The 23,803-nt window shown below is 37.1% G+C and overlaps 1 protein-coding gene across 5 annotated transcripts in view; it reads left to right on the top strand.

Annotated features, from left to right (window-relative positions):
• Window positions 1–23,803, top strand: part of DOCK4 (dedicator of cytokinesis 4) — a 233,386-nt gene that overhangs the window by 158,713 nt on the left and 50,870 nt on the right. For all 5 annotated transcript variants that reach the window (XM_048300556.1, XM_048300554.1, XM_048300555.1 and 2 more), the window contains 4 exons: window positions 6,538–6,665; window positions 8,837–8,971; window positions 12,963–13,061; window positions 19,894–19,988. In XM_048300556.1, the coding sequence (XP_048156513.1) occupies window positions 6,538–6,665; window positions 8,837–8,971; window positions 12,963–13,061; window positions 19,894–19,988 (457 nt within the window). The remainder of the gene's footprint in view (window positions 1–6,537; window positions 6,666–8,836; window positions 8,972–12,962; window positions 13,062–19,893; window positions 19,989–23,803) is intronic.

The following is a 23,803-nucleotide window of genomic DNA, read 5'->3' as shown; positions in this document are numbered from 1 at the left end:
GAAACTCATGGAAGTAACCAAGTATTAAATTTGAGATGAAGTAATTTTGAAATAAAATAATTAAAATAAAGATATTTAAAGAATTCTAGTAAGTCTTTATTTACCCACCAATAGGCCTGAGAGCTACTTGGGTATTGGCTGATGGAGTTTAGTAGGAACAGTAACTTTTACCATTTAAAGCATTCAAGGTAAACACATTGCAATGACGAAAGCTCTGCAAAAACCACCATGATATGCATAAATACTTTGGGATACTGCAAAAAAAGGGAAGAGTTCTTTAAACATATTTTTTTAAAAAAGCTTTCAGTGATCCTACTTTATAAATATGAGCTGAAAGAAACAGGTAAGAAGTACTGCATCCTGGCCGACTGGCTTCATTCTGGCTGAAAAAACAGCTTACCCTTTTCCTTGGGAGCCCCTCCAGCGTCCCCTCTGGAAGGGTCAGTTAGTTCTCCCTACAGCTGATTGATCAGACCTTCAGTCTCTGGCTAGATGATGACATATTCATGGAGCAATATTAAGGATGAAGATAATGAATGCTGCAAACCACAGTGCTAGCTAACGCGCTGGAAGTAGAAGGAACAGAGGAAATAACTATTTATTTAAACATCTGAAAATGAGGAGGATACTTCTTAGATAACATTTTCTGTTATCTGGAGCTTACTTCAAAACAAGTGAGAGTAGTTTTGAAGTAGAGCCATGGGAGTTTTACACATTTTCTGCTGCAAGGGCCTGAACAACTAATGCATTAGCTCCCATAGCTGCAGAAACAACCTGACGCTAAAGCTACTCTTTCACTAAAATTCAGAGATATATTTGAATCTGTTGAAAACAGAAACAACAGGCAAGCATGGGTTGATTTAAGGTGCCCATGCACACATGTTCAGTACAATTTCAGATATGTTTGTTGTGTGTGATCTCTGCCTGCCTCTCTAGAGAATGCAAGTTATATATTGTATTTACTGATCATGTGTAGATAGGATGTTTGAAATGGAGATGGTATATTTTGGTTTTGGTATAGTTTGCTTTGAACCCTTTCTTATTTCAACAATTTTAAACTTCAGCTTTTCCTATAAGTAACAGCTACAGACAGGGTTGTTAAAAGGTGTCAATAGCAGTTATGTCTAGCTCTTGTGAGAAGTTAGTGGGTATTAAGGTCTTACTTTACTTTTATTTTTCTATATTTATCTCTGCATCTTTGTTGTACACTTCACTGGCTGTCTAAAAAAAAACCAGATGACAATTTTCCTGCCAATAAAGTTCATCAGTATTTCTTTCCTCTTGGCCTTTCTTCCAGCCTCCTGGGTATTTTGGTCTTTGGACTCATCCCTCTTGATACTTGTAGAATGTCCAAACTGATGTTCTACATATGCCTGTAACCAGAAGAACGTCTAACTTTGTTATTTCCCATACATCAGTAGTCTAGAATGCCTGTTTTCTTTGTTTTTTGCGTTAAATATTATTATAGCTTCCTTTGAGGAAGAGTTAAATCTGTTTTGCTGGGAAGAGTTAGGGCCAATAACAGAGAAACACATCTTGAACCATGTCCTTCTTGACATGGTTAAACAGGAATTGGCAGAACACCAACTGTTTTTTAATCTAAGGGCACTACTTCGAGCTAATTCAATAGCTGTGCAAATCCAATAGCTGTGAAAATGTGAGGTGTGTAAGTGGAACGTCTAGGTTTTGTCCTCCAAAAAGGATGAGTTTTCTTGGAATCATCACTGATACAACATGTCAGTTAGCAGTAGAGACATTGTCTTAGTAGGTAAAATCCTACAAAAAAGAAAACCTCATATTGATAAAGCCTGTATCTTAGCTAATTCATAAGCTGTGCTGCAGCTCTTTACCATATGAAAAGTGTTGTTACATGGCAAGAAACTTTGTGTTTTCCCAAATTATTGGATTTGGACTTCTGTGCAATGGTAGTTGCATAGGACTCTTCCTTTTAGTGAGGCAAACTGTTCAAGGCAAATAGAGGAGAGGTTTAATTCTATGACCATTTACACTATATAGATATATCAGTTATATTATGAAGCTAGGAAAAATTCCAAGATGATGCTTGATTTCATATATTAATTTTAATGTGATTATTTTACATGTAATTTATTCCTTTTCTTTTCTTATTTTTTTTTCCTTAATTGCACTGAATCACACAGGTAATGGATTAGAGACATGATAATTATCTATTTGTTTTCTTTCTGAGATTGCCTGCGTCCCTCATTCTGTCTTTGTGAATGAGTTCATCTAAGAATTGCATTCTATATATTACAGGAGAATGTACATGTTGGAAACTTTGTTTCAGTAGTCATTCAGAGAAAAATACCTGACACAATCAGTAAGAATAATTGAGTATCTTTGAAGTGCCTTGTGTAAAGTATGTTGTGGTATCTTAGACTTCCTATGGGAATGAAAAAAATTAATTAGCAAGTTCAGGAAATGATACCATCAACTGATAAGGAGGCTTAATTCTAGAAGCCAGGTATTATGATTTCTCTCTTATTCCATTGTTTTTCAAAAGACTCAAACCTTCTCATTAATGAGACTTGTAAGATATCTCAGTAATCACTGCAAGCTAATTGATTGCTATAAAAATGCAAAAAGCCTATCACTATTGAAAATGTTGATACAAATCCTGAATTCAGTTTACTTAAAATGCATTAAACTTTACATATTAACACAGGTTCGAAAAAAGAGTAGATCTTTTCAAAACATAACAGTTTTATACATTGATCCATAGTACTATTTTCAAGAACTCCATAGTCTTTTTCAGATTCGTTAGTGTTGCTTAATTTGCCTTCCACAGCAGTGTACTATTCTTTGGCATTGTTTGGTATGTGCTTCTACACACACCTGTGGGGGTATGGATAGATGCACATTGCATACAAAAATTCTGTCTTTGCAAATTATGCTTTTGATCAATGCCTTATTTTAGGCCACCAGAGGACTTTCTGAGCCACACCTGTGTTTTCCTTCTGCACTACTGGCAATTCTTTTCTTTCAACTGAAAACGGTTCCTCTCTACAAATTTTGAGCTAGTTTCCCTACTAACTGTTCTGAGAACAGTGGCATGTCCATGCAGCCACAGAACAGGCATATATGTTTGGGTTTGGAATTGCAGTGATAGCTGCTTTTTTGGCTTAAGCATTTTCTTCTCCTGCCATCCTTAAGTCCAGTATTTCATCCAAATGAGGGTACATAAATTGAATAGGTCAAATAAAACTACCAAAATCAAGAGCAACTTCCATGTTTCTTACTGTTCAAGGGGAATGCTGTTTATTTGTTTAAAAGGTTCAGTTTTTCCAAGCAGGCTGAAGCTTTGACCATCTGTTCAGATATAGTAATTGAAATGAATATCATCTTTCTGAAAGTAATCTTTAAAATATACTGGACTAAAGAAAGTATGTCTCTGCAGATGCTTTACGACTATATGGAAATCAAGGAGGAAAGATGTGCTATGTATTAAATGTTAATGTTGCATAGGAAAGTCACAAGGATTGCCCAGAGTCTAAGATAGCCCTCTTTCTAATTATGCCAAGCACATACTTGAAAAGCTCTGTGTCGTGATTTTTTTTTTTTCTTGTCTTTCTGTATAATATTTGTGAAGGGCAAGTATTAGCATTTTAAACAGTCAGCTAATTTGACTTTCTGCATAGAAGAAAAATTAGGACAGTGACTGATGGCTCAGAGTTCTGATTATTTCACTATTCCTTGTGCTCATTATTTTTTCTATATCCAATGGCTGACATTGCAGCTGACAAATAGTAAGAAAAAGAGTAATCTGAGACAAATATTTTCCAAACTTTCTCACCTAGTCCTTGGTTTGCATCAGAGGTGAATGAGCCAGCATGCCTCTTCTGTAATACCACTACATCTCTCCACCTAAACAAATCAAGACAGAAGGGTATTTAGATTCTGGGCTTATGAGGAATACATCTAAAATTGTGTTATTTGTGATGGTTGTTTCAGTAACTGGCACTATTGCCTCCCATGTATGGCTGCAAGTCATTGTAAGATACTTTTTGCTAATCCATTTGGTCTGGTAAATCTGAGTGTCTGGTCATTTCATGAAGCTTTTGCAAAAATAGGATACTTGAAACAGTTGAATGAGGATGCTCGGTTTTGTCTGAGATGCCTCAGGCCGCATCATGTGTAAGAGTTGGCTATTTACAAGTCAGGTGTTTCTACATGCAGATTTTTGGTCTTCAAAATGGAGTTCATGATGCTGCACTTGTGTGTAAGCAGTGCACAGAGTAGAGGGCACCTTAGGTAAGGTACCAACTGCTGTGTGGGCTCATCAGGAAGCTATCTAGAGTTAATGTGGAAGAAACACCTTGGTACAGGGCTGCTCCTCTTTCTTCTTACCTTCTGGACCCCGAGGGATTTGAGTTGTAGCTGCAAGAGAGGACCTGTGGCCCAAACAATAAGGCTCATACACAAAATGTGTGAAAGTGCTACTCTTACTGCTCTGTGATAGTTATGGAGTTGAGTAGGGATAGGATTGAGCTTTCTGTTGCCTGCCTGCCAGGAAAGTACCCCAACCACAGACTCCCAGGCTGGTTTACACAGTGAGCCCTTCATCTTGTCTCTTGATGATGGATTGCCAGCTAGTCAGGAATTCAATACATATAAGGCCTAGCAGAAAGCAGGGAAAAGGAGCCATCCTCTGTAATCTAGGGGTTAAGTCTTTTTTCTACAAATATAAAAGTCCTGCTGTATTGCTTCAGCTGAAGGCATTAGCTCTGTTTCTTCATCCAGCAGGACTCAATACGGATATTTAGCAGTGGGGATCAGAAGGTGGCACTTGGCTAACCACAGGTCTGCACTGTCGCTATTTCCCTGCCTGTTTTCCTTTTGACCCTAGAAGTCTTACAGTGGACAGGTCAGTGGCAGCTGTGCACAATTGACATCTCAGAATACCTGGGACAACGCTTGGCTGAGCTTCTGGTTCTGATGCAGAGAAAAAGAAAATGCTGCCTTGTTTACATTGAGAAAATTCCCCCCATTTGTGATGCTACAGACAGATAGGAGCTCTCAGGCCAGTCATGATGAAAACCTACTGAGGCACTTCCAGAAATAAGCCAGCCACTGGAGAGAGGCTGTTTATTGCCCAGTGTTGGGTTTCTGTGCCACTGGATTTCGATTGATTGATGGTCTTTTGCCTACTGCCATACAGTCTTTGTTTATTATTTTCTTTAGTAGGAAGATACAGAGGAACACTTGAATAAATAATAAGGATGAAAAACCCATTTAAAAAGAGCAGGCAAGCTTTTCTTTCAAAAATAAGAATATACTTAAATAGTGTGTACAAATCAGCTTGTCCATGTGATTGTCTTGTTATACAGATGACTAGACAGTGAAAACAAGGGAATACTAAAGCATAACAAGATTAGTGCTATATTTCAGTGAGCGGAAGAAACATTAAACAAATAAAATCTTGGACTAAATATATCTTCTTCTCCCTCATGGGAAAAAATAGAGGAAATAATTGAGGGAGACAGAAGGTGTTTGTAGAAAGCGTAATCCACAAACAATACCTGGTTGGCAAAATTATTTTAAAGGAGTAATTTTCCAGCTAGACAAATCAATTTTTAGGATATAATTGCATTAATGACCAAAGGAACTGAGTAGATGAATATATTTCTGTAATGCAGCTTATAATCATTAAAATTTTAATGGAAATTATTCCAGTACATTTCTATGAGAATATAATTTCTCAATTATGGAAAAGATTTTAAAACAACAACAAAATGAAAACAGGTAAAATCCTTCCCATTTACCTTTGTTAATAGGTGTTTAAAGTGTTATCACAAGTGTAAGTAATAGGGTTCTTCCCATTTAATATAGTCTTTAATTGTAATAAAAAGAAGCAGATATAAGTAGCATGTTAATGATGTTCTTGCATAATTTTCAGAAAATTCAGGACTGAAAATAGCACTAAAGAGCTGTGTTTAGGAAATGAAATAGTGGAAAGGCAAATTATTTTATGTAGACACCAATAGTCTAAGTTGCTCATACTCAGTAGGAATGAGGAATCTGGAAAAGTGAAAATTCTGAAAGAAATCTGAAAATACTTCTGCTGGTCTGTGAAGTAGGACTCCTTTGTAGAATAACATAAGTTCCAGATGAGGTCTGTCGTAACTTTGGCTTATAAATGGATCCTGTCACATGGCAGGAACACTAGAGCATAATTTCTCATTGTTTTGGATACAAGTATTTCTGTTCTACTTTTTCTTTCTTTTTTTGGGTGACAGTTCAATAAATACTTAAAATTTTCTTTTACATGTAGTATATTCCACACAGTGGTGTTTTTCTCCATCCATGATATAACATAGTGACTTTCGGCGTATTGTTTACTCTTCAAACATTTGCTTATGATTGTGAAGTAAAAACTGCTTATCAAAAATGTTGGTTAAAGCAAGGAAAAGCTTCTGCTTATCAGAAATAGTTTTGGACTGAAGACACATTTTATATATGTATTAAAATTAAATAACTCTATGAGAAGCTCCTACTCATGAAATCTTTAATTTTTTCCAGATTCTCGATGCATTCTTCTTCCAGTAGTTTTACATCATCTCCATATGCATTTACAAGAGCAGAAGGACCTTATAATGTGTGCCCGTATCCTTAGCAACATATTTTGCCTCATCAAGAAGAACAGCTCAGTGAGTAAACACCATGTCACTTCCACTTGAACTTCTTTATATGGCTCAGTGACATTTAATGACACAAGCTGGACCTTGCCCAAGAGCATTTTGAAGAGTTCTCTGTGTAATGAATCTGCATAAACATGTCATTTTGATTTTTTCATGACCCTTTTCTTTCCATGCAAGAGTATTTTAATTGTATCATACAGTGTTCTGACAAGCTTTTACACTTTTTCAGTGTTGTGTTGGAAAGGAAGAAATGTCTACTTTCCTTTAGGGGCATTTTCTGTTGTGGTCTGTATATTCTTAGGGGACACAGGGGCTGATATAGGTAAAGAGATGGATATGAGTATTGCAAGGGGGGTTGCACTTGGTTGTTAGTTGATAAACTTTGTGGCCGATTTCTGATGTCTGAATTTGTGAATTAATCTGTGAAAGCTGCATATGAGAGCGTGCTTAGACAGGTGTATTGCAAGTGGGAAGGTGATCACAGACAACAAGATATAAGAAAATTAAAACCAGTCATTGCCTGTAATTAGTGCAATACATGCATGTCAAGGCCCATATACTTTACCTTGTAATGCATTAGTGAGAACTCCTTTATGTGCTTCTTCCGTTCATACCACTATCAGCAATTCAAGTTGCTCCATCAATTATTTGATACGTATGTGGCTTGCACCTTTGGCACTGTAGCATGTTCATTCCAGCTGCTCCTGGATTAGTGTAAAACCTCATCACAAGATAAAGTGATAAATACTAAAGCTGTGGTTTTGGACTTCAGAGAAAAGCTTACATGTCTGGTCTGAATTTCTGGAGATCTTCCATTTGGAGTTACCAAGCCAGAGATGTACACAATTACAAGTGGATATCTACATAAAACTCTCAGAATGTTCAGGATGTGCAGCTACTATTTTTAGTAGTCTTTGAGTAATTGAGACTGTTAACAACTTTGTATCTTTGACACGGTTTTTTGTACCAGTGCAGAATTTCAGTCCTTCCATTTTAATCAAGATAATTTAGAGATTGAGGGAACAAGTGAATTTGCAGTAAGGCAGCTTTGAAAATTAAGGCTGTTGGTCATTCCAGAAATAGTTTGTAGTAGTAAAGAGAAGGGTCCTCATGATGGCTATGGTTCCTAAATACACTGTGTACTATCTGTTTTCATAAGTAGTCAAGTTAACAGTTCTTTGATGCTAGATGAAATGACAGAGAATGTGGCCTGACAGTAGATTCAACTTAAGTCCAAAAAGGAATTTTGAATTTTGTTACAAATCATATGCTTTAGGATGTCTAGGAAGCAAAATTTAAACAAAACAAAAAACTGAAAGCCCTCCTACACCTCAATGTCAGCAAAGTTGATCTATTTGTTTGTCAGTTGAGTTTTAGCTTGGTTGTGTGCATTTGAGTATGAAGTGTTTCTTTTTGCGAAAAACTGTCAAGTTAAATAATGGATAAAATTGCTCAGATTAAGATAGTGGCTTCTGATGCAGTTGAGACTTAAAACAGTGTTCAAGCAGGGAAAACGTATTTCCATCTGAATTAAAAAGGAGAAATAACTACAACTTGACTTTATCAAGTGTTTTCATGCTGGTAACTGAGGTATTCATGGTCTGTTTTGGCAGTGAACACTTTGATTCCTTTGTACTGATGTTGTGTACAAGCAGTCGCAGGCTTACATAAATGACTAATTTGTTTGTGCTACTCAGCTGCTGGGATGCAGTGTAGCTGGTCCTTACTGATGAAGCAGGTCCTGAAGGTTGAGCACCATCTGCTTGTTTCTGGGGGTAGTTCCAAAGTGTAAGACAGGATTCTGCTTTTTGGAGTCTAAGCTTTTCTTGGCAATTTCCCCAGAAGATATATGGGTGTTACCTATAGAAATTTTGCCTGAAATTTGTATATTATTTACTGGTTTCTCCTAAATGTCAATTGAAAATAGAGCTATGCTAATGGGATGAACACTTACATATTCAAAGTCATCCCTGTAACTGTCCTCTGTGATGTAGCTAATGGAAAACTGTTGGGAAAAAATGAAGAGAATTAAACAATATCTGAGTTAGAGAACAATCCTTGTTTCTTGAATGTAGCATTCATAGTGAAACTGTAATTTGTTTCTAAAACTACATCAAAGGAATTATGCCTGTGGTCATATTTCTTTTATAAAATCTCAAATATTTTATTTATTATTTAAGGAAAAATCAGTCCTGGAAGAAATTGATGTGATTGTAAACAGTCTGCTAGATATTCTATTAAGGACCATACTAGAGATCACCAGCCGACCACAACCATCAGGCTCTGCTATGCGCCTCCAGTTTCAAGATGTGACCGTAAGTTTCTTGCAGTGAAATAGGTCACAGTTGTCTCTGGTTGGACTACTAGATTTGTGAATATGTTGTCTTTATATTGGAATTCACAGTGTTAAGAGTTTGTGCATAAAAGAGAGAATGACGAGGACAATGAAAACCTTTCTTGCATTCTACTCATTTTTAGTGGAAATAGTAATTTTTTTTTCAATAGGTTTATTTATAGATAGTGACAAAAAAAAACCAAAGCAAAAAAACAAGCTCAAGAGATAACATTTCTTTTGAGACTTTCAGGTTAGTAATTGTTCCAGTATGTTCCTTTTGTTTGCAATACAGTAGCTTTCTGAAATGCTATTTAAGTTTGAATTCCTGAAAATAGAAGAGTATCAATCAATAACAGTTCCTAAAGTGCATAAATTTTTTCATGATGAAAGAACTCTAAAGATGCCTGCAGAACCTATGATAACTTGTACTAATCTGGATTTATTACTTGAGAGGCTTTTTGTTGTTCTCTGGGCTGAGCATCTGAGCACATGAAGCTGAGCATACAAGATAGATTTAGAAGATTAGCCAATGACGTTTTGGTGAACCTGCTATAACAACTCACGGAAATTAGAAGGTTGAAATTCATGCATGTACAGAAATGTTGGTGATGAGCATTGATCAAATAAAATGAAGTGTTCTTTTGCTTTGTTTGCAGCAAGATACTCACTTTGCTTTTCAAGAGCAAATTCTTTCTAATATAGCCAGGGATGTGACCCCAATAAGATGTGAGGGGTTAGCATTTTGTGCAGAAAACATACTATGCTGAGTTATTTACCATCTCATTATACATTTGATTTATTAATTAATTTCCCAGTATTTACACTGTAACAGTTTTTGTTAATGAATAGATGGTTGCTTTTCAAACCAGAATTTCCTCTGTGATCAAACATTTCAAAAGCATTTAATAACTGCGGGAAAAAAAAGTGTCGTTGGGTTTTATTTGCTTGTTTTCTGTTTTCCTTTAGACCTGCAGAGCACAAACTGTATATGGAGTGTTTTATGGAGCTGACCAAGCTCTGTAATGAGATAACATCCTGCTTTAATCACTGCGATTCCACAGCAATATACATGTAGGAGTTTGGGGGGTTTATTTCTTTAAATTAAAAAATAACAAATGTGTGCTGTGTGGCATGTCAGGCCACCACAAGAAAATCTAAGCTGAAGAAAGGGTGGTAGTGTTAGACTGCTAGTGTAGCAAAGCTCTGATCTTATTTGTTTCTTATGAGATAACCCCTTGCTTTCAGATTAAGTTTTCATTAAACACCATGACAGCCTAATTCTTTTGCACCATCAAAAAATGAGACTCTGAAAGTGCTTTCAAGTTACAAAATTTTCTTTTATGCATCAGAAAAGCCGTGTTATTGTCACTGCAGGCTCCCAAAGAATACTTAATGTGGAAGTGACTCACAGTACAGCATAAGGCAATTATATACATTTATGTAGAAATATCATGCAGTATGGGCTTCTGGCAGCACATGGAGCCAGATTCTTGGAACTATTTGTAGAGCACGTAAGATAAAGTACTCAATGTGAGTACAGCAGTAGAGTCTGTTCCAGTACGTTACCATTATTTCAAACTGCATGTGTCATAAAAAATTCTTTGTCAGATGTACCATGGGAGCACACTTAAAATAAATAAAGATAAAATTCTGTCATAGTTTCGAACAAGACATAGTCTTCCTTGTGGAAGTAGTCCCAAACCCATCTCAGTGTGTTCTCCTAGGCCCATGTGTCACTGTTTTCTTCACAAAGAAACAGCATCAAGTCAGGCAGCACTGGGCTTTGTAGTGCCATGACTCTGCCATTTCTTTCATCTCTGTTAGCTTTGATACCTGGATACCATTAATTTTCAGTGAGCAGTCTTTTAGATGGTTACCTGCAAGGGTGCGATGCTTTAAACTGAGCGTGAAGAAGACATGGCTTCAGGGTGTCAGTGTTAGAGATGTTGCATTGACAAACACGGAATTTAATGCAGTGGTGAAATTTCTGCTTTAGTTTGTCACTGAATTAGACCTTTGGACTTCCTTAAGAAAAAAATGCATTTGCCTATAAGGAGTTGGCAGAAAGCAGTCCAATTAAAGTGAACTTCAATTGATTTCAGATCTTGAAAGTTCAGTCCCTCAGAACCTAAATGAACTGCAATTTAATTGAAAGCTCCATGTTTTTTAATAATTGTGCTCCTTAAAAAAGACACAAAAATTTACTTAAGGAATCTGCATAAGTGATTTTAGTATACTGCTTGGCTTGAATTTTGACACTGGAAATGGACCCTACATGTTTTTTATCAAGGTTATGTGTGTGGCATTTGCTTTTGTGCATGATTTGAAAGTTAATCTGTGGCCAACACTGGCAGAAATCCTACAACATACATATTTATATTGAGTTCAACAAATGAAGCTCAATGTGCATTGCTATTTTAAAAACCAGCCCGTATAGCTACCTACATTCAAATTAAAACCTCAAATTTAGAAGTCAGTTAACAATTATCCAAAGTTGATACTTTTATAACTCTAATCTGTCTGTCAAGTATAATAGTACAGCTCTCTGTAAGAGGTTGTGATTTTTAATATACTACTATATAAGTTGAAAGAAATGTGGGAATATAGAAGAAAGGTGACTAAAAAGGACTGCTTAAAATACCTAGGCAGGAAAGGAATTTTGTCAGTCAAGCTAGCAATTGAGTATATAGATATTTACAAGACAGCAGTTGTAACCTTTTTGTTTATGCCCAGACCATGAATATTAAGAGATTTTGTAGCCTTAGGATATTGTTTTGAGGTTGTGATTGTGTGTTTCTATGAATGCTATGTTCACCGTAAAACAAAGGGAGGTAATAAATTTAGAATCATTACTTCAGTGTAGAATCTTATTATTATTTTATCACCATGTTGCCAGAGAAAGCCATCACCTCACACAAGGTCAAGTGCACCAGGTATAATCACAAATTAATTAGGCCTTCCAATGTAAAATCCAGAACAGCCACTCCTGTGAAAACATACTTTTTCTTTTTAATCTTATCTTTTGTTTTTAGTGAAAGATGGAGAGAAATCTTCCCAAAATTAGACTTGGCGAACTAATAAAAGACCCCAAATTAAAGTACTTTTATCACCTGTCTGTTCTCCCAGTCTCATTCTTCATTCCTGGTACAGGCCAGAAATATATTTCCCATTTTTTAGCAAGCTTGTAAGATTTCAGAATTTTCATTACTAGGATGCAAACCAGACCTTTGACACTTTCCTGTCCTCATCCATTCTGCAGTCAGACCTGAGTGATATCATTCAGTATTTCTTTCCAGTCCAAAAGTGAGTAAGCAGACAGGAGAGGGTGAATGGGAGAACCCGTTGCTTCCTATAGCATCTTGGTTGTTTGACTGCTCACTGGAGGGTACCCAGTGCAGTTCTCTGCTCTTTCAATGAGAAATTCTTTTGTAAGCCCAAAGAAATTTCTGATCAAAACATTTTCAAAGTTTATTCAGTCCTACAAATGAGTTTTCTTTTTGAAAAATCTTGGTTTTTTGAGATGACAAAATGTTTTGAAAAATTCCCAGCTAACTCCATTAATTTATTCCCTGAAGGAAAACAATAGCATTCTTCCCAGAATTGTTGCAAAATATGTTTGTTTATATTTGTTTCAAAACTGAGTTGACTAAAGAGGTTGTAATTTTAGCAATCTAAGTAATTTGTTTGAAAACAGATACAAGGAGAACAAATCACAAATTAAAATTTTACTGGTTTAGCCCTGCTGGAATGTTTTAAAATAGGTTTTTCTAAGCAAGTAAACTCCATTTAGGGAAAAATATTTCCTTAAATGGGAAGGAAGTGCAATCAATGTATTTTCACAAAATGTGAAGCCTAATTGTAGATTAATTTCCCTTGCATTTGTTAGTTATTTTGAAGTGCTTATAATACAGCAGTTTAAGCTCAAGTGCAGAAAACATTATAATATTTCTCCTCTTGGCTTATCTGAACAGGGGGAATTTGTCTCCTGTTTGTTGTCACTCTTGCGACAAATGACTGATAGACATTATCAACAGCTTCTTGATAGCTTCAACACAAAGGAAGATCTGAGGGTGAGTAACAGAATTCTGTTTCCACTTGTTTAGGCCTTTCTATTTCTCTTTTTGATTTATCTCCCTTTAAGAGATCTCTCTGCTTTGATGAATCACTTCAGTATTTAAATGCAGTGTGTTTTACAGATTAGCTAGCTATTGCACAGCTTTTCTTGGGAACTCAGGTCCACTCTTACAGTGTGGCAAGGCTGTTACTGCTTCCAAAATGACAGCAGAGAGAATATGGATGGAGGGAACTATATAATTGCTTTAAAGTCATGAATTTAGCCTCCAAACCTGTTTTAAAGATGGTGCCAGTGTAAGGTTACACTGCTCTTGTTTGATTCTTACTGTCAGGCAGTTGGGGATTTTTACGTTTGGCTTATTATACTTGCTTATTTTTTTCATTCATTATATTATGTATGGCAATAGCAAACATGCAGCTTGAGAAATGTATAATCAACTAACTCTTCATTTTTCTTAGCTGTGCAGCACGTCCATTGGCAGGAGGATGTGTCAGACATATAATGTCTGCTCATTTAGATCATAGAAAAGAGTATCTGTGGAGCTCTTCTAAGCTGACTTCTATCAGTTTCATTAATTAAGTTACCGGGTTTGTGGAGATACAACATTTTTAATTCCTTTTTTGAGGAGGGACAGGATTAAATTTTTTTTTTTTAAGTTACTTTTTCCTGCATAAATATATGCACCAAGATTTCCACTCTGCTGGACCCTGAAAAACTTATATAGTACCAAACTTGATCCACACAAAAAATCTAGAGTAATCATTTATGCACATTAGTCAGCCAGTAATCATGTCCTAATGTGATAATATATTTTAGATGTTACTCCTTAATTACCATTTGATAAACTTACATACTGCCCTGAAAAGAGGAGTCTAGTCATGGTGCAATTTCACATTTACTTAAATTTCTGATAGCTGCTTAGAGCTGAAGAGAGCATACAATTTGTGAGTGCCTTTTCTTCGAGTGAGGTGGTCATTTAGAGCTTGACAGATAGAAAATGCTGCTAAGAAGTTATCATGAATCAAGAGCACTACCTAGGAGTTGTATAGGGTGAACAATTTTTATATGAGCAATACAGTGTCTGTTTTCACCTAGAATAGTTGCTATCCTTAGGCAAATTTTCATAAATATTGTGGAACCTAGGCATTTTTAGTGGAGATTTTCTCCCTTTTGTGTGAGTTCTGACCAGGTATTCCTAGAGGTTTCAGGCTTTATTTCTGTTTGATGTATCTGTGAAATACAGTGTTGAGTTTATTCAGACTTTTCTTCCTTCTAGAATATGAAAAATCTCTGGAATTAATGCTTGAATGGTGTTTGATTTGACACATTTAAATTCCCCCCACGCACATACCCTACTATTACGCAGAGACATATGGAAAGCAGCTGTAGCTGGTGCCATCAGCTATCAAAACAGAGGTCTTAAGAACTCAAGTCCAGAGTTTGTTATTTCCATTCAGATCTCATCAAATCAGCATCAGCTCCATCAGTGATTCAGTGGCAGTAGTCTGATCATCATTAATGCAGCATTCCTTCTCTTCTGAATCTTAAATAATACATTGTTTTTTCCCCCTCACTTGGAAATACCAAATATCACTGAGAGCAAGAGGGAAAGATGAGAGCTAGTGTGTGAGACTGACACTGCTGTTAATCATGAGGTGATTGTGTATGACTAGGCTATCTAAACCATCTTGCTTTGATTACCAAGTGTGGAATTTTCTTTGCTTTAACATATCTTAGGAAATGATATCAGTATGGATAAAAGAAAATTCAAGAGGTGTAAATATCAGTGATAAGACTTTTTTTCCCTGAGATGCTTTAGAAGCTGAAATAGTAGCCTTAGTTAATCTAGTGGCTAGTTGGGATTGAAACTTCAGTGATAACTACCATCAGCTTACTGTATTTCTGACTCCTCATTTTGCCCCCAGTCAGTGGTAGCAAAGTCAGTTGGGTCTTCCTGAAGCCCCATTACGAGTTAGCAATCTGATAGGAGGTTTACAAGGGACTTACCTGAGTGTAACCTAGGCCTTTGAATTGCTTTGTTCTCTGCTTTTTTGTTTTAGCTACCTCTGGTTACAATTAACCATCTGTACTAAATGATTAGGCACTGATAACACATGACATTTCATCTTTCTTCCACACTAATTCTCAAGGTGGCTATGTCAGTACTTGCATGAATGTATGTTTGCACAGCATTTGTGATGCAGTTAATAAAAATACTCCCACCAAACCACTTCTCCAAACAAAAATTCACTCATGAGAGTGCTTGCAAAAAAGGAAAGAAGATTTTGCAGTTTTTTTTTCATTTTTAGCAGTCTATACCAAACTTACTAAAGGCTGTTTCCAGCTAGTTAAACAAAGAAAAGCAAAATGGAGACTTTGAAGTAATGACATGTACACATTTCTATGACATGCATCTGAATGATGCCTTAAACAAGTGGTTGCTTATGCAAATATTCCCTCTATTTTGTAAATATATTTATCTTAAGTAATTGACATGGTGACTGTTTTGTCAGTTTTTTAAGAGAGGTTTTTTCCACTCAAAACAGAAGATAGGAAAAACATTTTATGTTTGAAAACATGTAAATGAAGTATAAAAGAACTGACAGGGGTTTCATGGCTGAGTGGTAGAACCCGGCACTATACTTCACTCACTTTTTGAAACCCTGACTTTAACAAGACAGTAATTTTGAATGCTTCCTTTTATCTTTCTGTATTATTTTAAAGGTGTGCTCTTTTTGCTTACCACAAAATGCTTTCTACTACTAATAAGTATCTTTTACAGTAATTTATAGAACAGAGGTACCTTTGTAGGTGGATATTTGCTGTTGTGAAAAAGCTCAAATGTAATTTATGACAAAAGGTAACAGTGCAAGTTATAAATAGGAGATCAGTGGGAAAGTGAATGCAAAAAACAGTATATGTTAGCACAATGCAGCTTTGACTGCAGGAAGGCAGCTTCGATCAATATGTGTGGGGTTTTTAATTAATAGATTAAAAGAAGACATAACAAATAAGCACCTACCAGAAGGCCTAGTTTTTATTCATTTGCAGTGTACCCGACATAATGTGACAGAATAGAGATTTGATGAAGGAAATGATAATATTTCATAGGGTTGGGTGTAAACCTTACTAGTTCTGTCATCTGTCTCTTCCACCTCAAGGAGCCTGAGCAGGATACAGTGGCTGCCAAGCCCTAATACCAAATGCAGGTTATTCCATTGTTCTCTAATGGCCCCTGGGACACAGGGTGAGGTCCATAGGCATGGGGAGTGTCTCTGGTGGAGAAGCTCAGTTCTAGCCACCATCCTTCCCCTGCTATTCGGGGACATCCACTGACACGTGGGACTTCTGAAAAGTCGGCTGGGGAAGAGGGATGGTTCTAAAGCCACTCATTTAGGTGACTTCTGATGTAGATTAAGAAAGCAGTGAAGCAAAGAAGATCTGGGAAAGGAGCTGGCCAAGGGATGGGTGAGTTGCCCAGGAAGTGACAGCTCACTGTGAAACCATGCTCCTCCTTATTGGCATTTGGCACTCTGGCTGCTCTACAAAACCCTGATATCAAGTAGCCTGATAACCCTGGCAGCGTGAATCAAAGCAATGGAACATCAAGCAATTAGCTTCAAAGTGGTCGGTTGACCCAAATTAAAATGCTTTATAGATGTACCCCAAGAGGTCCAGTGAAGAGTCTGATCTGCTTTGCAGAGGATTTTACATTCATATTGAGAAATGCGCAAAGAAATTCCAAGTCAGTTTTTGGTTAAATGAATACATGGTTTTCAGTCCTTCAGAAGGCTGTGCTTCTTCCTTAATCATAGTTAGAAAATTTCATCGGGCAAGTATTGCTGCTCAAAGAAAACCAAACTGTGATACTACATTATTTAATCACAGAATCACAGAATGGATTGGGTTGGAAGGAAGCTTAAAGATCAGGCAGGGATGCCTTCCACTTGACCATGTTCAGAGCTCCATCCAGACTGGCCTTGTGCACTTCCAGGGATGGGGCTTCTGCAACATCTGTGAGCAATCTGTCCCAGTGCCTTACTATCCTCACAGTAAAGACTTTTTTTCCTAATATTTAAGCTAAACTTACTCTCTTCCATTTGGAAGCCGTTCCCCCTTGTCCTGTCACCACACGCCCTTTTAAATAGTCTCTCTCCATCTTTCTTGCAGGTTCCCTTCAGATACTGGCAGGGCTTCAATTAGGTCACCCTGCAGCTTCCTCTTTTCCAGGCTGAACAATTCCAATTCTTCCAGCCTTTCCTCACAGGAAAGGTCCTCCATTCCTCTAACCACCTTGGTAGCCTCATTTGGACTCTCTCCACCAGGTCCCTGTCCTTCCTGTGATGGGGCCCCAGAGCTGGATGCAGCACTCCAGGTGGGGTCTCACCAGAGTGGAGCAGTGGGACAGAATCCCCTCCCTTGACCGGCTGGCCACGCTGCTTTTGATGCAGCCCAGGATACAATTGGCTTTCTGGGCTGGGAGGGCACTTTGCCTGCTCATGTCCAGCCTCTCATGCACCCCAAGTCCTTCTTGGCAGGGCCGCTCTGGATCTGTTCATCCCCCAGCCTGTATTGTTACACGGGGTTGCCCTGACCCAGCTGCAGCACCTTGCACTTGCTCCTGTTGGAACCCATGACATTCCCACCAGGCCACTTCTTGAGCTTGTCCAGGTCCCTCTGGATGGCACCTCTTCCTTCAGGTGTGAAGTTAAGTGGTGTGAAATTAGTACTAAACCTTATAGTACTATCTAGTATTATCTTACAGATAGTACTAGACCTTATGCACACTAGGTAGGAATATTAAGAGATGGTATTTAGAGTATGTGAAAGGACAAAATTACTTCCTTTTTGTCTCTTAAGATAGAAGACATATGAGACATTAATTCTATCTGTACTCAACCAACCAAATGTTAGTTCACTTATACTGCCGGCTAAAATGTTTTTTAAATGTTAAAGTCTGTTACTAAATCTATGTTTTGCATCTAATATCACTATATTGATGACACGATTTTCTATTTTTTCTGTGAAAATTAGAAATAATTATCCTGGTATTAATGATTCAAAATTTAATGGCAGTGTCTACATTTCCTTTTTTTTAAAGTTTGCTTGGAATAAAAGATGTATTTGGATTCCAGCCTGAAATTACCCAAAGAAATGAAGTACATATGATCTTCCTTTCTGACTGTTATTCATGACTTTTGAAGAAGCTATCTTAAAGGCACTAAGTTTATACCTTACACAGCCCTTGGGTTTTAAATCTTCAAACCGCATGGTTTTGTGGTTTCCCAATAACAGCCATTTGGCCTCTTCAGCTCAGCAATCTGCTGGTTAAATCCCTAATGGCAGCAACAGATATTGTGTCTGGACAACAGACAGGCTAAAAAGGGAATATGGAGGAATTTGGGATGTTGTTGTGAGGTGATATGCAGCAACATTCAAGGCACTGCAAGATTGTTGGGATTATGGCACAGAGCTGTGGGATTACTGCAGGGAAGGGAGGTAACCTCTACAAAATAAAAAGGCACTTAAGTACAAGGTGCAAAGCTATAGAAAAATGGCCTGGAATAAATGTGTTTCTCATAGAGACAGGTACTTGTTTATCTTGTAAAGCTGGTCACATGCATTCAAACAGTATGTTATCTGCAATGAGTACTGTTTATACTCTTTAATACAGATAATTTTTTGGCATCTTGCTCAGAAAACAGGTTGTCTCTTTTATGTAATCTTCCCTGGTGGGTGGGTGTGGGGATCTCATCTGCCTTATCCAATGCCTGTATTCGTCCCCCTTTACAGTGATTCTCTGATGAAAGACATCTGTTGTGCAATGCCTGTCATCTATACTTTGATAAATGCACTTGAGAATATATTTTGGTGTTCAGAATTATTTGTATCTTCATCTCATCCGTGTTTTGGGGTAACTCTCTACAAGTGATGTGGGCAGAATGAATACCAAACATTTCAAGGTCAGGTACTGCACTGATTCTGTTAGATGTGTTTATATCACTTGCTTCATGCTCTTCATGTTGTCAAAAGCTCAATTTTCATACTAAAAGAATACTGGCAGTACTATGCATAATCAAGATGGTCCCTTGTTAGTTTTATTTGTGAAAAGGAAAACTAAAAAAAAAACGTGGTGAGAGGAATAGATTACTTATTTATTAGGGAGTTAAATGACATAGGAGATGGTAATGCTAAAAGCTTTCAGGCAGTGCTTTCTACATTCAAGGTAGCTCACAGGTGTTGACTGCTTTTCTAGATCGAGCAAACGAGGCAGAATGGTTAAGTGACCTGCACACACCCAGCCAGTTGCACTACCAGTTATGGGGCCTGGGCATCTCTATTGGAGTCACTGGTCTCTCTCAACTCAGTGATAAAATTGTCCTTACATTCTCTCTCTATCCCACCAAATAATGCCACTTTTAGAATAAATCTCGAAAGTGATGAAAGCCTGGCATGATTAAGGAGATATTCTGAACTCTCTGGTGTTTGTAAAGTGCTTTTTTGATTTGCAAATTGTTCTCGACGTTGCATTTGTGGAAGTGTATGGGTGGAAACCAAATGCATCTTTGACATTTCTTTTATGCATTGCTGTCAATCAAATGGCACATTATATTATTTTCGTCATTTTAAGAAGAAAGGATTAAATGACTATTTGAAAATTCTTGGGAAGTAATAAAAAAAAGCATTCAGAGGTGTATCTATGGTGAAAATAAGTGCAGTTCTGTTATTTCTATAATGATTTTCTTCTCTCTGATTAAAACATTTTTAAAGCTCACTGCTCTTTTTAAAGCAGCAATGACATATGACTACTTCTTTTCTTTCCAAAGGATTTCCTGCTGCAGATTTTCACAGTATTTCGGATACTAATACGACCAGAGATGTTTCCAAAAGACTGGACAGTGATGCGTTTGGTTGCAAACAAGTAAGGTATTTTTAATGTTATTAAAAAGTACGGGTAGTATGCACAGAGCACAATAAAAATAAATTTATATGATGTATGTAATAAAAATTCAATATATTTTTTATAATGCTGGCTGAAGTTCTTTTTTTAATTTAAGATTTCAAATTTCTGGACTTCTTTTATACTACAAATTTATAATATAATCTATACCTCTTTCTGTTTTGAATTTTAGTAAGCACATATAACTGGAAACTCAGAAACACTTTTACAGAATAAAGCTGCAAAGCATCAATGGCTTTGTTTTCCAAGTAACAAATGACAAGTCTTCCAGGAACTTCTTTTCAAATCTGTTCCTTGAAATTCTGAGTTGGTAAAGATCTGTTTGCTCTCCAGAAGAAATTATCAGCTGTAATATTGTTAACGATGTTTTTACATGTTTGTTCATTTAGTGTTGGTCAGAAAAATCACAAATTAAAAATCACAAATCAGGAAATGAGGCACAGCACAGGCAGCAGTCATGTAAGGCTCTAAGCAGTGCTTAGTGAGATTTTCAGATGAAACCTGCCCATCAGCCATTCTTTCTCTGCTCAGGCCTTATTTTTAAAGAAACAGGTTCCCAGCATTTCTAAGAAGTAATTATGACAGGTCTGAAACTATTAAGTTTTATTTCACCACCTTTATCACCACCTATCCCTTTTGTAGTCTTGGCTTTAGGTCAGATAAAGCAGCTGAACGATCAGCACAGTTACACAAAAGCAGAGCAGGGGCATTGTGTTGGGCAGACCTAGGAATCCAGAATGTAGGATCGGCTTAAAATTTCATGATACGTATTGCAATGCCTGATTAAAATTCAGTTTTAGTCTGCATTGTGCCTGCTGGCTTCAAGGAGAATTTAAATTTGTGGTGCTGTAGCAATTGTACTAGTAGCAATATTATTGGTACAATTAAAATTGACAACACTTGTGTGTATGATCTGTATTTGTTGTGTGTGTGTGGATATGCAAGCATAATAGTATTTGCTCAAGCTTTGTCATGACTTGAAAAAATTAACATTTTTTGTTAATTTTTATTACCTCAGTGTTGCTAATCTTGCCAAGTTTGAATTCCAGAAAAAAAAGTTACTAATTAAAGAATGGATAGGATCATTTGTTTCTGTTATGATATTAAATAAGGTATGGCTGATACCAGCCTGTATCTGGTAATCATGCTTAAGAAATAAACTGAAACACAAGAAAGAGGGAAAAAGACATAAGAACTTTTAGACAAAATGGATAGTCTAAGAAATTGTTATATATTCCAGTAACAGCTGGCTTGGCAGATGGCTTTGCAACAGCTGACATGTACAGAACTGAGGTTTAGGAGCGACCTTGGCACGTGTTACATGGCTGGTGATGTTCAGATGATACGAAGTTCTGCAAAAGGAGCACTTTTCTTCACCAGTATTTTAGTAACCATCACACATCTCCCTTTATTAATCCACGTCATTTGTTTCTGACCATCTAGGAGGTGAGTCTATGCCCAGTTCTGTCAGGCAAAGAAGTTAGGCGGAAGCTGACAATAACTGCTGGTGGGAACTGGCCACGAGGAGCTCGTCAGACCACCTAACTGATCCTGATAGCACACAATTGCATAAGCACTTCTGCCAGCAAGTGGGATTGTAAGCACATCTTTACCAATTCAGCTTTCAATAATTGCTTGGCTAGGAATTTGTTCCAATGTGGAGGAAGTGCTAGTTTGCTATGAAATAGGGGGTTGACCAGGTGTGCTTAAATGTGTGGTGAAAGCTGAAGCCTCATTATTCCTACATTCCTATTCTGTTCCTTTTTGAGGCAGCAGAAAGGAAAATCCACTTCTGTTCTCTCCTCAGCTGCAGAGAAATAGTTTTTCCAGAGCTGCTTCTGAATGGGAGCTTCTTCCTTTGCCTCATGTCCCTCACTGCAATGGCAGTGGCTGCCTTCCTTTAGCTTCCTCAAGGTGTTCAAAAGCACAATCAGAGTTTTAGCTTTGCTAGAATTGTTCCAGCCCAAAATCTTGAAATGCAAAGGAAAGAGCCTAGAGGCAGGATGTGAAATTAGGGCACTGCCTGCCCCACAGATAGAAGTAAGCTGTTCTTCCTGAGCTTCAGTTGATCAGCCAGAGCACTTCCAGGGATCTGAGACTCTTCAGAACTGAAGGCAAAACTTCTTGAGCGCTCTGCTCTATTCATGTCTAAAAGAAAGAGCCAGAAAGTCTAGCCCATCTTTTTAAGAGCAGAATTAAGTGATCCAATAACAGTCTGGGTCATTTCTAACTTCTGCTTCCCAGGAATAAAACAAGTGCCATATTTCCTGTGTCCGACAGCTGCCCTCTCACCTGTCTGGCCTTTTACTCGAGAGACTGCAGCTCACCTGAAGGTGGTGTGTGTGTCATGGGAGCTTCACCCATCGCTGCAGTCAATCAACAGCAGCACTGGTTTTCTCTCCCTGTCCCTAGAGTGATATAAAAATTCAAACTGTCTGGTAATTACAGGAAGAGAGATTTAGCCTGTCTGAGCTTAGGGAAGAAGTAAGTCTTAGCAAGGATATAATCAAGTAATAAGCTTTTCCTGGGAGAAAATACATTTTTCCTCTTACTTATGTATGCAGAACTACAATTACCTGAAATATTTCTAAGTCTTGAATGCCATAATTCTTACAATATACAACATTTACATATAAAAATATCGCTGCCCCCTGCCTCATTGTGGTTTTTTTTTTTTTTCTTTCTAGTTGCAGTGTTTTCAGTAATTATGTAGCATCTGATACTTGGATTCTGTCTGGGAAATTAAAAAAACCCACCAAAACTGAAGATACTATGAGCTCAAGAAGGGAAATCTCTAACTATCCAGAAACTAAGATGTTTCATGATGACACATGTAGGATCTATAGTTCTGAATGTTCATATGCCCAACGTGTGAAAGTATTAACGGCTAGCATTAAGTGCCAATTGACTTCTAAAATTTGAGAAATAAAGTATCATTTAAAAAGGCAAACTTAGGACTAAAGCAGAGAAATAGATTTTTTGAATTGTATTCTGTAATGGGAGGAGAACATGCAAAAACATCCTTAGCTTCTAAGGGTTGAGCAATGAGACAAAAAACTAAAGCTTCATAACCATGTAACATCTGTCATGAGCTAATCAGCATGTATGCAGGAAAGCAAAATAATTACTAACGGTCATTTAATATTTCTAACATGGATGTTACTACTGAGTTACAAATATGGCTTTATGTATACTATGGAAAATATTACTTTAATTTCTTTCATTCTGGGAGTAGACTTTCTTTCTACATCAACTAGGTAATATCTAGCTTCTATTTGTAACTGCAGAGGAGCACCACATAATATAGGAAGATGTCTGAATCAGTTGCCTAGTGCCAGAGAGAAATACTAAATTTTATAGCAAAATATGACTTACTAAAACTGAAGCTTCTGGAGAAGACCTTGACAGTCTCAACTGGAAATCACTGTGTAATGGTCACTGGCTTCAGTTACCTTAAGGTTAGGAAAAGAATGACTTGTCTAATACTTTAATTGCCTAGCATCTTTTGAGAGCAGTTATTAGACTCAGCTGAACTTCATGTTATTAACAGTTGAGGAGGGACTTAGAGAGCAAAGGAGTTTCAATTACTTGCTGAGCAAATGTTTGATATTCATAACATACTATGCTTATGTTTATGTATTATTGAACAAAGAACTAATTTTCTGCTGCTCTTGGTATGCAAAAAGCTTTAATTTTCAAGATCTCTGTGTAATTAACTGTGCAAATCCTTTCAGCATTTTGCTTAATGGTAGAGATGCTAGGTCATACAATCCTCA

This window comes from Corvus hawaiiensis, chromosome 4 (assembly GCF_020740725.1).
Source record: "Corvus hawaiiensis isolate bCorHaw1 chromosome 4, bCorHaw1.pri.cur, whole genome shotgun sequence".
NCBI classification, from domain to species: Eukaryota; Metazoa; Chordata; class Aves; order Passeriformes; family Corvidae; genus Corvus; species Corvus hawaiiensis.
Note: the sequence above shows the minus strand (reverse complement) of the source record. Positions and strands in the feature narration are given on the sequence as shown.